General features: G+C 38.0%; 1 protein-coding gene across 2 annotated transcripts in view; it reads left to right on the forward strand.

Moving 5' to 3' along the window:
• Positions 1 to 15,285, forward strand: part of SRPK2 (SRSF protein kinase 2) — an 86,184-nt gene that overhangs the window by 58,206 nt on the left and 12,693 nt on the right. For both annotated transcript variants that reach the window (XM_063155536.1, XM_063155535.1), the window contains exons 8-12: positions 1,422 to 1,447; positions 2,883 to 3,129; positions 4,054 to 4,542; positions 8,281 to 8,381; positions 8,478 to 8,585. In XM_063155536.1, coding sequence (XP_063011606.1) covers positions 1,422 to 1,447; positions 2,883 to 3,129; positions 4,054 to 4,542; positions 8,281 to 8,381; positions 8,478 to 8,585 — 971 coding nt within the window. The remainder of the gene's footprint in view (positions 1 to 1,421; positions 1,448 to 2,882; positions 3,130 to 4,053; positions 4,543 to 8,280; positions 8,382 to 8,477; positions 8,586 to 15,285) is intronic.

The raw sequence follows: 15,285 nt of genomic DNA on the forward strand, positions 1-15,285 counted from the left end.
GCAAAGACAAAGAGGAAGTGTAGCTTTTCTAGTAATTTTCTTTTTAGTACTATGTACTATATATTTTCAGTACTGTGGTTGCTACTAATTTGCCAGTTGAGCACATCAGCTACAGGCAGTGGAAGAGTAATTCCCTTTGCTATATTGTCAGAAAATATATCACAGATTAAAATCTGTGAGGTATGTTAAAAATACTTCCTATATTGGGAGCAAATACAGTGATCAGGATCCAGTTCACTGGATTAGCATTATATACTTTCAGATGAAAAGTTGTATAAATGGTGAATGTATTATATTGAATTTGACATAATGTGTAATCACATAGCTAGATATTTTGTTATTTATGTGGGAAATAACTTGATTTTGTTCATGCAGCCTTTATATTGCTTCCTGACATTAAAATAAGTATTATTTTAAGGAATGGCATTCTTATCACACTTGGTTCTTAGCAAATTGTAATTAAATATATGGCTTTCCACACGGGAGCAGAGCATGTGTTACCTTTACAGCAACACATAGAGTAGGTTGCGTATAATTTCTCTTTTTATAACAATGATAGTGCTCAGGTTTAAGAATCTTTTTGAAAACCTTGCCCTTTCAGGGGCATTCAAGCAGGTTTTTCCCTGAGCTTAGCAGCAGGATCTGAACCTATAAAACAACTCTATATTTTTTTTTGCATTCCTTAATTGCCATAGGCCTGTGTGTCTGAAGAAGTTTGTGAGAGGTTCTCCCCTGTTCAGTTCCTCTTGCTTCTGTCTCCTGGTTTTGGATATTTCTGTTGGTTTTGATCACAGGGGAGGTTTAATGTGCCTTGTGGTGCTCTGTGAGTGTGCCAGTGCTGCAATCCCATCAGAGCCAGTCACTGCTGGGATCCTGCTCACAGCTGCTCAGAGAGGCCTGTGCTGGAGCTGCCTTTTCTGTGATATGCTGTGGTTTTTGCCTTAGGCACTTCTTCATGCCTCCAGCCCTAGCAATCAAACTGCCTCGTTGCAGAGTAAGACACATGAGTATTTGGCTTTTCTGTTGGGTACAACACAGTAGTTGTATTTTTGCTAATATTCCCTGAACTGTTTAAACCAGTCTATACCTGCTCTGCCATTCCATGATTTCTATCCACTCTTAATGGTTCAGCCTTTTTTTAATTTTTTTTTTAAATTATGAGCTGTGTGCCAAGCACAGCACAGTGAACACAGATAGCTGCTAGCTCCTTCCAATCCCAGATGCTCTAATGGAGACATCAAATGATTTCAGGCAGCATGTACTTGTAAAGAGTAAAAAATCTGGCTAACAAAGTAAACTTAGCACTGCCTTATTTAGTTAAAGGTATTTTAAAATTATTTCTACTTGTTTTTGCTTTTAAAAAGCTGTTTCTGAAAAAGAAAATCTTTATTTTATTTACAATTTATTTTTTGTCTTTTTAGTGAGTACAGCTCCACAACAAAAGCCTGTAAGTATTGTTATATAATACAATTTAACTGCCTTATTTTCTGTGCTTCTCTGGCTTTTAATATGTATTAGACTGTTAGTAGCCTCAACCCTTTTTAAGAGCTTCCTTTGAATAAAGCTTTTATCTTTCAAAGAACATTTTTCTTTTCATGTCTGTGGCCTTACCAGTTTTAAACACAGTATTTCTGTGATGGAAATTCTTACAGACATTCAGTTCTATAGCTTTGTCAAACTAAGTTAAGCATTGCTGTTTTCTTCTCTTGAGGAATAACCCATTTGTCCAAATCCTGACAGAAATGGGAGAATGCACTAAATATTGTGCATTGCAGATATCTTAAGGGCATAAAGGCCTTAATCATCAAGGCCTGAAAGTTGAGGCAATTTTCTGAGGTTTGAAAGATCTCTTTGCCACATGCATATAGGAAATAACCAGTGGTAATACAGCTGTTCAGAAATGTCTGTGGTCAAAGCTGCTTTCTGTGTGTACAGAACATGTATAATTTCAGTGGGCATACAACATGGATGAAAATTATTAGGGTTGTGAAATTTAATGTCTTGTTTAGGTGATCCCAAGGCTTTTTATGAAAATAACAGTATTAACAGATAAAGCTTTGAGGAAATGTTTTTCTCTTTTCCTTGTACTTTATTTTTTGATTATATGAGGATTTCTTATTGTGATATTTAAACAATGAATGAAAAATGAATAGATCTCATTTATCAGATGGTAGAAATGGAAGCCACAGTTCTGTTAAAATGCATTCACTTTTCATTTCCTTGTTGTTGTACCTGAGTTTTTCAATCCTTATGTTATATAAAATGAGAAACTTCATAATGGCCATCTGCTGTTTGTAATTCATATGTTTTGGGCCAGAAGAGAGTAATAAAAATGCATTCCTTTCACTAGAAAATAGCTGAAAAAAACCCAGGTTTTATTTAGAATTCACTGTTTCCAGTCTCTTTAGTTTTCTTGTGTCTTTTTGCTCAGAATACTTTTGCTGGTTAATAACTGCATTATTAAGAGAGAGAAATAAGGTATTGAATTTCTATGTAAACAGCTAATATGACACTTGATTATTTTCCACATACAGTATCATCTGTTAATCTGGATTGAAGTTTAAGATTATTGTGTTTATCAAGGTTGTGGGATTATAAAAATTTTATTACGACATCTTAGATGTATAGATGTATTTTGATTTTATATCTAATGATGACCATGTAAAAAACATGATTTACTGTGTAAAATTTTGGTGGACTTTTGCCTCATGTAATCCTGTATCATTCTTGATTTGAAGTAAATTGGAAAATGTAATATAATTACTAAATTAGTTTTCATCTAGTATTAAAAAAAAAAAAAGGTAATCAATCTGTAAATTAGTTTGGAGATGGCTTGAAAATAATTACTTTCGTTTTTTCTTTCTTTGGTATTAATATTTCAGGTTGGAAAAATATCCAAAAACAAAAAGAAAAAACTGAAGAAAAAGCAGAAGAGGCAAGCTGAGCTGCTGGAAAAACGCCTGCAGGAAATAGAAGAACTGGAGCGGGAAGCTGAAAGGAAAAAAATAGAAGAAAATGTAACCTCAGCTATACCATCAAATGAACAAGAGGATGAGTACCACCCAGAGGTGAAACTAAAAACAGCTGATATAGAAGAGGTAGTAGATGAAGAACCTGGAAATGATGATGGTCAGTATTACTTGTTTTTATTGCCCCTGATTTTACTGTTTCAGAGCAGAAAGTGTAACTGTGCTGTGTTGTATCTGGTGCAGTGAACAAAATCTCCAATAATTAAGTTCATTTTCTCTTGTAGTTAAAATTGTAACTACAAAACCTCAAAAGGTAAAGAAAAATCAAAGTTACTACAGAAGTGAAGAAAGCCATGAATAGTAGTGTATAGCTATAAAGTATTCAAAAAAGCACATAACAGTCACCATGCCACATTGAGTGGAATAACTGAGTATCCTGATGAAACAGAAGAACAATAAGAGACATTTTTCTATAATGTTATTGACATAGTTGGAGTCATCATTGCTCTTTCCCTTTTTCTTCTTACAGTGTTTGTTGTAATGATCTCTCAGGTAACAAAGATTGCAACTTCTTCACTTGTTAAAATTCCTGTTCAGCCCTGGTGACTTTGACCATAATCGTTATGGTCCAGCTCCATTCTGGCTTCCCTGATTTTCTTGTCAGCTCTTCAGTCCTGATAAAGATGTAACTACTGAGACTGTAGTTCAGTTTGGTTTGTTTTAGTTCTGCTTTTACAAAGAGTTCTCCTGCTTCTGTGATGACTCCATTGACATAGGTTGAATTCTAGATTTTTAAAAGCTTGCATTCAAGGCCTTATTCATCTTCCCTTCATAACATCATTCTCTTCTGGATTATTCCCTCCTGAAGCCCTTCCTATTTTTTATTTTTCCAGCAGTCTTACTAGTCCATCCTTTTACCTTTAATTTAGATTTGAAGCTTTGCATATTTCAGTGATATTCGGTGTTTCCTTGTGTGATATGTCAGAAGTCAGGTAGTTACTGAATAGTTAAAAATGACAAATGCCTGATTTTAGTCTGGTTTATTGACGTGTGATGCAATGTGTTGCTTGCTGAAATTTTTCAGGTGAAGCAGAAGATCAGGATGAAAAGGAAGACACAGAGAAGGAAAACACTGAAAAGGATGATGATGTTGAGCAGGAGCTTGTCAACACTGACTCTACAGACCCTAAGTGGATAGAATCCCCCAAAACAAACGGCCATATTGTGAACGGCCCATTCCTATTGGAACAACAGATTGAAGATGAGGAAGAAGAAGAGGAAGAATGTCCAAATCCAGAGGAGTATAATCTTGATGATCCAAATGCAAAAAGTGATTACTCTTATAGCAGCTCCTATGAACAGTTTAATGGTGAATTGCCAAATGGACGTCATAAAATTCCAGAGTCCCAATTCTCGGAATTTTCAGCGTCGGTGTTCTCTGGGGCTCTGGAGTCTGTAGCCTGTGGCTCTGCTGTGTCTGAAGGATCCACTGTAACTGAAAGGGAGGAGAGCAGCCCATCTCATGACAGGAGCAGAACGGTTTCAGCTTCCAGCACTGGGGATTTGCCAAAAAGTAAGTGTTCCTCTTAATGGCTTTTGTCTAGTAGCATGGGTGTGTATTGCATTAAAAGAGGCAGGTAAATGGAATGCAAAGGCAGTGGTTAGGTTAAGAAAAGATTGTTTAGGTGAATTGGATGGGTTTTGTTGCAGAACTGTAATTTATGGGTTATTTTCCACTCTAGAACTTGCTTTGAAGGGGTATTAGATAAACAAATTATTGTAGAATAAACATTTGCATTGACAAGTCAGTTTGCTTATGAAAGAGAAAAGGAAATCTATAGCTGCAAATAAACATAATTCCTGTAGTTTGAAGGTAGATGAGCATGAGATCATGAAACCTGATGTCCTTTGATAACAAGTCACTAATACACCATCTTTTAAGCCCAGTAACATTTATTGTTGGCTTAAAATGTATTTTTCAAAAAGAAAAATACCTGTTCTTAAATAGACAAATGAAATTATAATCCAGTGTGATTGAAGCGTGTTCCACTGCTTAGTACTCTGAATTGTTTTAGAAGAATTGTAGCAAGTTTGAGCTTGTCTGGCTGCTGCTTCTATCTGTTACTTATTGTCACATCTTTTCTCAGTCATATTGAAAAAATTCTGTATTATGCTGTGTTTTCATTCATTAATTGTTCTTTCTGTGTCAAACAGTTCCTGTTTTAACCTTTTATTAATACTCAGCAGGGCATGTTGCCAACCCTCAGCTCATTATGGTGTTTCTATATTCAGCATGGGTTTGGACATTTAAATTCTGGCCATCAGTCCAGAACTTTTGCCTGTAAATCCATTTGAAGACATGGAAGGTGAAATCTTGGTGTCACTGCAAAGAGCTGGATTTTTGCCATTGAATTAAATAGCTTCAGGATATTACACATAGATCTTATTTATAGTGCCAGTGGTTAAATGATAAATATATGGGTTTCAGCTTTAATAAAGAAAATACTGAGATTCTAAATCTGTGAGCAGATAGAAGAAAATGGGAGCTTAGGGAGAAGATCACCAAGCTTGACATCAGCATTGTCACAGATGAATTTGAGCTGCATTGAAAAATGCAGTCAAGTGTATTTCTTGGTTTAGGACTTTAGAAGAGCAATTGACACAGTTTATTAGAGGATCTGACAGGTAAGGTAAAGTAAGAAATGTGAAATAAAACACAGCTCAGTAGAACTGCATTTCTGGAACATCCTGGCAAATAAGGCTTTAGTCCCCCTCCTTACACTCTCAAGTCCCTGCAACAATACAGAGGAGGTTCCTGAATGCCTGGTAGTTTCTTCTTTTGTTTTGCCAGCTGCATATAGGCAGAAGGACTCCACTGCTGTTTTCCTGGGGTGGTGGGTAAAATCCTCATGTCTTCAGAGATTAAAGCTGCTTTTGTCCTCATGGAAACAGCTTAGCTCCCTAGCTGGGGAAAAAAACCTACTTTATTCCTCCTTGATGTTATCCCATCAGTTCTCACACCTTTCTTGCAAAGAGAGAAGACAGACGGTAAATTCAGTGATAGTTGACTTTTTTGAAGAAGGGAGAAAAGCTGAATGTTACAGATACTAATGGCATCAATAATAACATTGAGTATAACAGTAATAAAACAGGTGAAGGTATTTAGAAAGAAGCATACAGGAGTTAGAGGCTATTTAATATTTTTAATGGTGCTACATAATTTTTCATCATATCTTTATTCTCCTTTTTTTGTACTGAAGTAGACTTTCATTTGTTCCTCTTTCTCTAGGCTTTGCTATGCATTGTTAAGTGGCATGGTCTCATCTTAATTTTTTTGGGATTCTTGCTTTATTTGGTGCACAAACCAGTTTGTGTTTAGTGCATGAGCAGTTTTTGTTTTTCTCAAGTTTTCACTGCGTGACCAAATGCCCTGAAGATAGATCTCTAATTTCCTCACGACTCTCCTCCTCCTCTCTCCAGTGTTTGAATGTTTGCTAAGTACATTGTCATGCAGAGATTGTGAGAATTAAGGTGATATTTCCTAGTTTTTGTGGAACTAGGACACAGAAGTGTTCACTAATTTTGTTGAAAGGTTAAACTTATCTGGATGCTTTTTTGTGAGTATTTTCTAGAAAATGCACTTACTCTGCCTTCACTTTCAGTTGTAAATGATCTGTGTTTGTCAAATACAGAATCCAAGAAGAGACAGGATTTAAGCATCACAACTTTTTAGAAAAACACAAAAGTGTAGGCACTTCCCTATTGCCAGCTCATGTCCCTCTCTTAGGAAGAGGTTGAAGAAAGCTGTTGCATAATGTCATATTCAGATGTCTTAGTCATGGGGCTTTTTTCCCCCCTTCATTTGACTTTATTTACTGCAGTCCTTCAGCAACACATGTGGGAAGGATTTATCCAGCATTGTCTTTTTTTTTTTTTTTTTTTTGCAAAGACTGCTGAACTGAGAAAGGTCCTTTTATTTCTTCAGTAGTGCATGTGATTGTGTTAAAAATATTGCACTGTACTATGCAGCATGTTTTTAAGGGAAGACTTTAGTATTAAGCTTACTAGTCTTACTAGTTCCTATCTTTTGAGTGTTTTACTTCTGTCCTTATGTTGATGCTTTTCATAAACTTGAGTCTTGGACTCCATTCTAGCTTTTTTAGAGGGCTGTTTGTTGTGGTCACTGCCCCCTCTGCCTTTTGCTGTTTCTATATTTTCATTCCCTCTCTCCTCTGGTGGGCCCTACCACTTTCTTTTCTGGTTGGCTAAAATTCAGTGCTCTGATGACCCATTCAGGCTTCCTGTGCCAGCAGTTGAAGGTCTCCATCTGATTTCAGTCACTCCTAATTCTCCATTAGACATCCAGCATTTTTGTCCTTGTGCCATGTCTGGTGTATTTTCCTGTTCCAAGGCTTTCAGCAGCTTATCAGGTCACTGCAGCCACGAGTGCTTGGATCTGGTGCCTCTTTCTTATCTTACCTTCAGCTTCCAATTTACACCTTGCAGCTTTGGGGCAAGGAAACAGAGAGCAGTCCTGTGCTTCCCTGTGATGTGTGATACCTGCTTCTGTCTTCTGCCTTCATCTGCTTTCTTCCCAGTTTAGGAGCTAGCAGGTGGAATGTCAAAACAGAGAAAAGCAGCACCTCTGCTGGGGGTGTTAAGGTTTCAGTGTCCCAAGAGCCTCTAAAGATTGTAAGATCAAAGTTCTGCCTTCTTAGTCTGGATCATAATTGATGCAAATAGAACCTTCAGTGAACTTTTAAGTGCTGAATTATTTGTGAAAAGGATGACAGCCCTCTAGGCTCTCAAATTAGCCAGGTTTTGGTGAGTCTTTTACACCTTGGGATAGGTTTAAAAAAAAAAAAAAAAAAAAAAAGGAAGAATTCAGCCAGATTTTTACTGTAGCCAGGCATGGAAGTGCAGGATTTATTTTCTCAACCAAACTGTTCCTAGAACATATCTTTCATGTGTGTAGTGGGTGAGTTCTTGGAGTCTGAGTTTTCACATTTTCTGTCTGAATCTGTTCCTGGAAACATACACTGGTTTTGCTTAGAAGCTCCTCTGGTTATTGTAGTAAGAGTCATTTGGCAGCTAAAAAATGCAAAAAATTTGCACTTGAAATGTATAAGGATATTTAGAAATCAGGGGAAGAAATCCTATTTATGTTGCTTAAATTTCTTGTAACATTCAGCAAATTATTTTCATGTATTCAGTGTATGACAACACTGAACAAAGTGTCAAGGCAAAACTGCTTAGAGATAATGAATAGTGGGCTTAACATTCTAACTGTTCTGCATTTTGCTTGTGTTAGCAAAAACTCGTGCTGCTGACTTACTGGTGAATCCCCTGGACCCAAGGAATGCAGATAAAATTAGAGTTAAAATTGCTGACCTGGGGAATGCCTGCTGGGTGGTAAGTGGAACTACATCATTTTAGCTGTTCACTATTTAGAACAGGTCTTTTTTTATAGTGCTTTTTTTCCCATTAATGTGGTTCTTTCTATTTTAGCACAAACACTTCACAGAAGACATCCAGACAAGACAGTACAGATCCATAGAGGTTTTAATAGGAGCAGGTTACAGTACACCTGCTGATATCTGGAGTACAGCATGTATGGTAAGAACAATGCAATGTGTATTTTACAAGAGTAAAGCTCCTAAAACAGTTGTTTATTTAGTGAGGAAGCCTGATGGGGATGTTTTTGATGTTTTGACACAAATGCATTATCATAAATGGTGCTGTATCAGATAGCTGCTGATGATTTCTTCCCTTTCTTTCAATTTCTCAAGCCTTCTTAATCAAAAGGAAATATTTTGGAGAGCACATCTAATTTTCATGTGATGATTTTACACTTGTAGCCAGAAACATGCAAGTTTAGAGAAGAAATATGTGTCTATTCTGAATGACAAAATGTAACTAAAAAAGTACAACTTTTTGTTTCATTGCAATCTTAGAACCTGGGCTACTGTTAGCTGTGATTTAGCAAAAATAGGGAAATACTTTAAATTGATGCCAAGTGCAGTGAAAACATGGATTGGATTAGGCTTGGTTCTAAACTTTCAAGAGTAGGAATTCAGTTTATTGGCATAAAATATGTGGTAACATTCTGTGGAATTAGTTTAACACAACTGAAATTACAGCTTTTTAAGAGTCTTTATAGAACAGAAAAAGTGAAAACTTGATCATGCAACTTTCTGAAACACCGTAATATCTCATTGAGGATGAACAAGCTGCATCCTCTCATTTAAGATAGTATGTATATCCAAAAAAACAAATTTAGAAATACCTTTGCCTATTTTAAAAGTAAAATCTTAATAAAATCTTTATATTTTACAAATACATGTCTGATAAGAGTAAGTGTGTGAGGAGGAGGAGGAGGAGAAGATCAAATACTAGACACAGTTTGCATGTGTGGGTGATGAGAAGAATTACACAGCTCGGAGGGAGAGGAGGAGGAGGATTGAAAGGAACATAAAATCCTACAGATATTAGAAGTTCAGCAAGCCGTGTGTTGGAACTAGCTAACCCATAAGTGAAATTAAAGTATGTCTGCTCTGGAGTTTAATACTAGCTTTTTCTTTAGTACACAGCAAACCCATCCATTTCCAAAATTTACAAAATGGAGAATTTTTCTATTACATTGGAAACAAAGCATATAAAATATTCCACAGTTTGTTCTTTAATTCCTTAAGTTATTCTTCTCTTAGCTAACTACAAAGTCATTATAGAGACTTTTTTCTTTTACCTAGTATTTTGTAAACCTCAGTTGAACTTGATAATCTTGTATTTTATTGGACACCCTGCATTCATCTTTAAGTTGTACCTGTCACTGCTAATTTTATAGTCCTATAAAGTCTTTTAGTCTTGGAGCTAAAGGCACATAAAGCAGGCTGAGGTCTACCTAGAACTGTATTTAAAGATAGAGGGGTACTAAATAGCAATATCACATCTAAGGAATGTAATATTCTTGCAATACTTGGGGTTTCCCAGCCTATTACAACTTCTCCTCTGTGTTATGTAAGTGTTCCTGCTTTCTTCAAACTCAGGGAAAGAAAAAGGCCTAAAGCATCACTGCCACTGGAGGTACCTTAACTCAGATTCACAATTATGTATGAAATTTCATTATTTTCAAGAGAAAAATGTAGTTCTGCTTTTTTTTGTTATGTAAGCCTTGCAGATAGTAAAGCATTTGAGGCAGAAGTGCTGTAATTCTGTCTTCTGTCACAGTCTTTAGGTTTTTGCCCTTAAGAAGTGCAGTAGAAATTTTACAACTTTACAGCACTTACATACAATTGTTGAATATAATTGTCATCATGGTATAGTTGTGTAAAAAATAGAGAGCAGCCTCTCAAGCTCACAGAAAAAAATCATCATTTAAAAGCCCCTAGAAAGTGTTTGCATTGCTGTGTGGCTGAGAAAATGGGTCAGAGCATTGGGGATGCTGATCCTGTATCAGATGGAAAACAGCTCTGAGGTAGGGATTGCCTTGGAGGCCTTAATACCTCTTCCTGCAGAGGACTTGTAATAGAGATTAACAGCCAGGAAAGCATTCCTGATGTGGAACTGCAAACTCCCAAATTTATTTAGGCTGTCTTTGGAAATTATGATGTGAACCTCTCCAATCCCTCAGGCAGTCAGGGACTGTGAAGTGCCAAAGTGTTTTAATGCCTCTACTTGCTTTCTCAAGGTTGGTTTCCTTGTTGTACCTAGATTTGATTCAGAAAATGCCCTTCTAGATTATCTTGCTCTTGTTTCATATTTATTTCACTCTGTTCCATGTTTACTGTGTTTTCAAAGGGATTGTCTGCTGGAGCAGGTGGTGCTTATTTTCAGCCAAAATACAGCTCAGATACCCTGTTAGCCTTGATGTCCAGGACTCCCAAAGGAGAGCAGAGGCAACTCTGCTAGTACAAGTCCTGAGTCATTAAGGGCATTTTGGAAGCAGTACTGTGCAAAATGAGTGGTCCAGCAGTATTGCCATTACTTTTCCTTGGCAAGTTTCCATCCATCCATACTTTACCTAATGTGACAGCACCAAGCACACATGAACACTGCTTAACTGGCAAAGTAGATTTTCTCCATGTATTTTGTGTCCACTACTGTCAGATACTCTAGCTCACATCTCCATTTAAAAAATGGCCAAAAAAGGGCATTTCTTGGAACTTAGTGTTTGTAGGGTTTCTGTGTTACAGATTTATGTGTATATAAAACTCACAAATCTGTATGTGTCCTGGATTATATGAAGGATGACTTGGAATGTTTGGTACCAGGATTTACCTGGGGTCTTAACTTGGTCTTGTACTTTATAGATCTCCATTTGAGCCTAATCTCCCTTTTCCTTGCTAATGAAATAATCTTGCTCACTGAGGGTAGCACTGACCATCAGTGGCCCAGCTGCTGGTTCTTGTATTGGCTTGTATTTATGGCATGAAGTGTGTTAAGCACAGAAGATTGTGTTTTATCTCAGCAGCAGTAGAATGTGTTTTTCCATCATACCAGTTGCCAGTGCATTTTACACAGTCTTTAATAGTAAGGATGAAGGTGAAATTTTGAAACAAGACCTCTGATAATCAGGCCCTGAGCATGCAAAGCATCTGTGTTCTGTGTGCACAGCAACTTCCAGAATATTGCATTATGAATCTTCTGGGACATGGTACATTGTGTCTGAATGGAGAGCATTCCTTACCTGGCCTCACTTAGTTTGGGATGGCTTTGTCTAGCCAGGAGTGTGATGGTTTTGATGCAGCTTCCAGGAAGGAAAAGTCCTGTTTTATTTGTATTGATTTTAGTATGGGACTAGCCAGTTTCTGGTCAGGGTTACCTGTGCTGGGAGTGTTTGTAATCAGAGCCATGTAAGGGCTCTACCCAAACAACAAAAGAGGGCAAGATAACTCAGGGCTAATAATATTGCAGTGCTGTTTCTTTGGTGTTATGTCAGTGAATAAGTAGCATTGTAAGCCAGCAGCCTGTGAGCTGAATCTTCTGATTTTAGATGGTTTGGCATGGCCCAGTTCTTGTGCCCCAAACTTCTGTTAATCAGGTTTAAAGGATGAGTGTGAATATCCTCAGACCAGTAGCAGTCCTCTGCTCAGGTGATCTGAGTCGCAGAGTTGCTCAGGAAAAAATTAAGGATGGGAAGAAAGAGGATGATGCAGATCTTTGGAGGCTTATAATCAGTGCAGGGCATGCATGAAGTGCTGTGAAAGAGGTTGTATGTCTGTGGGCTTTTCCAGACCTCAGTGGAGTTGTTTGCTTGCTCAGTGCCTGGCAAAGAATTCCACAAAGTGTAACTTATATTTTGTCTCTAGGCTTTGGTGATCTTGTTTGGAATGATGGTTGCTGTCATTTGCTGGACCCACTTAAGTTTGGTTAAGGAAATTGTACAGTACCCTTTTATTTTTCTTTTAACATTGTGGACTGTTTATGTGGAACTGAGAGCTGCTCTCATGGAGAGCTACGCACTGGGAATCTCTCCACATTTACTAAATTCTAGAAGATGTTCCCTTCCTGTACTAAGCCCTAATTAAATTCTGCCAGCAGGGAGGTGCATCTCTCATTTTCACCCAAAAAAAGGGAATGGATTTGGAGGCAGCAGTACCTTTGACAGGATTGAAAACATCCTTGATGATTTAGTTGCATTGGTTTGAATTTCCACATTAACAGTATTGAGCGGGTTGCTTTCTTTAGAGCAGCAACTGAACAGACTCTGAGTGATTTAGCATTTCCTAAATCCCAGAAAACACAGAACACAGTACTCCACTGCTGCTGCCAAGAAATCCTGGCAAGATAAGGGAGCTAGTACTGGCAGACAGCATCCTTTTGTATTGCTTCTGGAAATGACTGCAAGCACCATCATTCCACTGCTTTTCCTTGTTCCAATCTCCTTGGATTGGGGACAGGAAAAGCACCTGAAGTGATGAATCTCATCATCTGACTTTTGCTCATTACCTTTGGTTTGAGCTGCTGGCAAGAGGTGACTGTGTCACAGGCTGGTTCATGAACATAGCTTTTTAAGTTTTTAACACTTTTCTGAGGTGTTTTTGGTGGAGGGTTGTGATTCCTGCAATATCCTCTCTTTGTAATAAGACCTAGCAAACAGATGACAGCCATAGATCAGCAGGAAGTCAGAGAAGGTGAAAATTGTACTTGGTATTTTATCTACCCAAAGAGAAGACAGATGATGAAAGAAAACACTGCAAGGTGTGATGGAGAGGGGACATACAAAGAGCTTTCAAAACAAAGGATGTGCTACTACAAGGCAAGTTTACAGCACTGGGGTTTATTCATGGCCTTTTCTGTTTGTGTGAGAGAACTCAGAGGAACTGAATGAAGAATGAACAGGCTATCCTAGGTTATGTTAAAATTAAACCTACATGTCAGTGCTTGTGGGTGCCTTGCAGGCTTGTGCCCCCAGTTTATTTCTTTGTGTGCTGTTCTCCAGTGTGGAGTGGAGAGGGAGCTGTCCTTAACTACTCTTCACTGTTGTAAGCAGGGAAGAAATGATCATGTCTCCATGGGATCATGAGTATCATCATGTCAGTATGTGTGAGTGGCACATACCAAAGGTGTGATGACAAGCTTCAGTCTGCACAGAAGCAGTATTTTGAGGAAAAATTGAAAATCAGAAATGTGGTTTCGAGGGGAGAAGAAGCTGAAGTTGCTATGCACGTATTTTTCAGTAGGCAGATCCAGTACAGAATGCTGTTATTACTCGCTGTACACCTTCCTGAAGGTGGTGGGTGGACAACCTGAAACACTCAAAAGAAAATGATTTCCCAGAGGAGCTGACTTTCCAAAACAGCCACTCAGCATGCATGATTCCAAGATTGGAGTACAGCAAATAAAATGACCTTGTTTCCTTTCCAAGCATCCCATGCAAGTCTCTGGTTTGTATATTTGGCCTTCCTTACAAGCACTAACCATGCAAAATGCCTTTCATACTCTTCCGTTGCCTGGCTCTTCAGGGTGAGATGTCCATGGGAGAACAAGCTATCAGTTGGTGTGTGTATCTCAGAAAGCTTTCTGATCTTCTTTCTGTGCTCCCACCGACCTGTGGAACAGTGCTCTTAAAACCAAGCCTGCTTTTAAAGCAGTTACAGTCTTCACATTCACATCTCTTCATTTCAGCTGGGTAGGAGAAGCTCTGGCCAAGAGCTGCATCTCATCTGTCAAAATAATAATTCTGGCCTATAGCTTGTTGTTCTTTTTCAGCTGGGGCTTCAATTCAGGGAGGCTGATGCAGTCCAAGTGAATTGTTCTTCCAGTCCTCTCCCAGAGAGCTTTCCCTAGGCATGCATCCATTTTTCAATCAGCAGATTGAGTGCACAGCTGTCACACAGTGAAATTGTAGCTATTTCCAATTGTGTGTTTAGATATGGCTCCATTATGTAGTGATGGCAGCAGGTCTGTGCTGTGCTAGGTTCACAGACATAGAGCCTCTTCAGAGCCTATAAAACAGCAGTGTAACCATTTCTGTGAAAGGTTCACCATCTGCAGATGGAGAAAAGCAGTCTAGACTGGTTTTCTGTGAGAACCTTAGGAAAGTGGTAAGTAGAAATTGCCAGAACACTCAGTAAAGATGGATGTTGCCTTGGGCTTCTGTGCCATATGTTGAGTGTAATGTAGCTAATTTTTTATCTCCATATAAGAAATGAAATGCTGACTTGTCTTGAGGTAAATGTCAACATTAAGTTAAAAAATCATGGTATTTTAGAGTTGGAATTTCTGTCAAGAAACCTGTTTTTAGAACTTAGTACTTCCAAAGGGAAAATAAGTAAATATAGTTAGTCTGTATTTGTAGCATCCTGGAAATTTGTCACAGACATCCTATATGGAAAATCCTTTCCTTAGGATTTTTCCTTCTGAGAAGCTGAGAGGCCTCAGGAACAAAATGTAAACAATGATTATCTGCTGCTGTGGAAGGCAACAGGTGCTTCTGTGATTGGTCTCATGTGGTTGTTTCTAATTAATGGCCAATCACACCTGGCTCAGACTCTGTCTGAGACAGAAGCTTTTGTTATCATTCCTTTCTATTCTTAGCTGGCCTTCTGATGAAATCCTTTTCTTCTTTTAGTATAGTTTTAATGTAATATATATCATAAAATAATAAATCAAGCCTTCTGAAGCCTGGAGCCATATCCTCATCTCTTCCCTCATCCAAGAACCCCTGTGAACACCATCACAGAAATTATAGACAAATTTAGGTTTAAAGTGATCTCCTTCTTGAACAAGGGTTGTTGTCAAAGCTAGATGAGGTCACTCAGTGCCATGTCCAGGTGAGGGGTACATACCTCAGGATGTACCTGTAACAATGGCA

The sequence above is a fragment of the Melospiza melodia genome, chromosome 4 (assembly GCF_035770615.1).
Source record: "Melospiza melodia melodia isolate bMelMel2 chromosome 4, bMelMel2.pri, whole genome shotgun sequence".
NCBI classification, from domain to species: Eukaryota; Metazoa; Chordata; class Aves; order Passeriformes; family Passerellidae; genus Melospiza; species Melospiza melodia.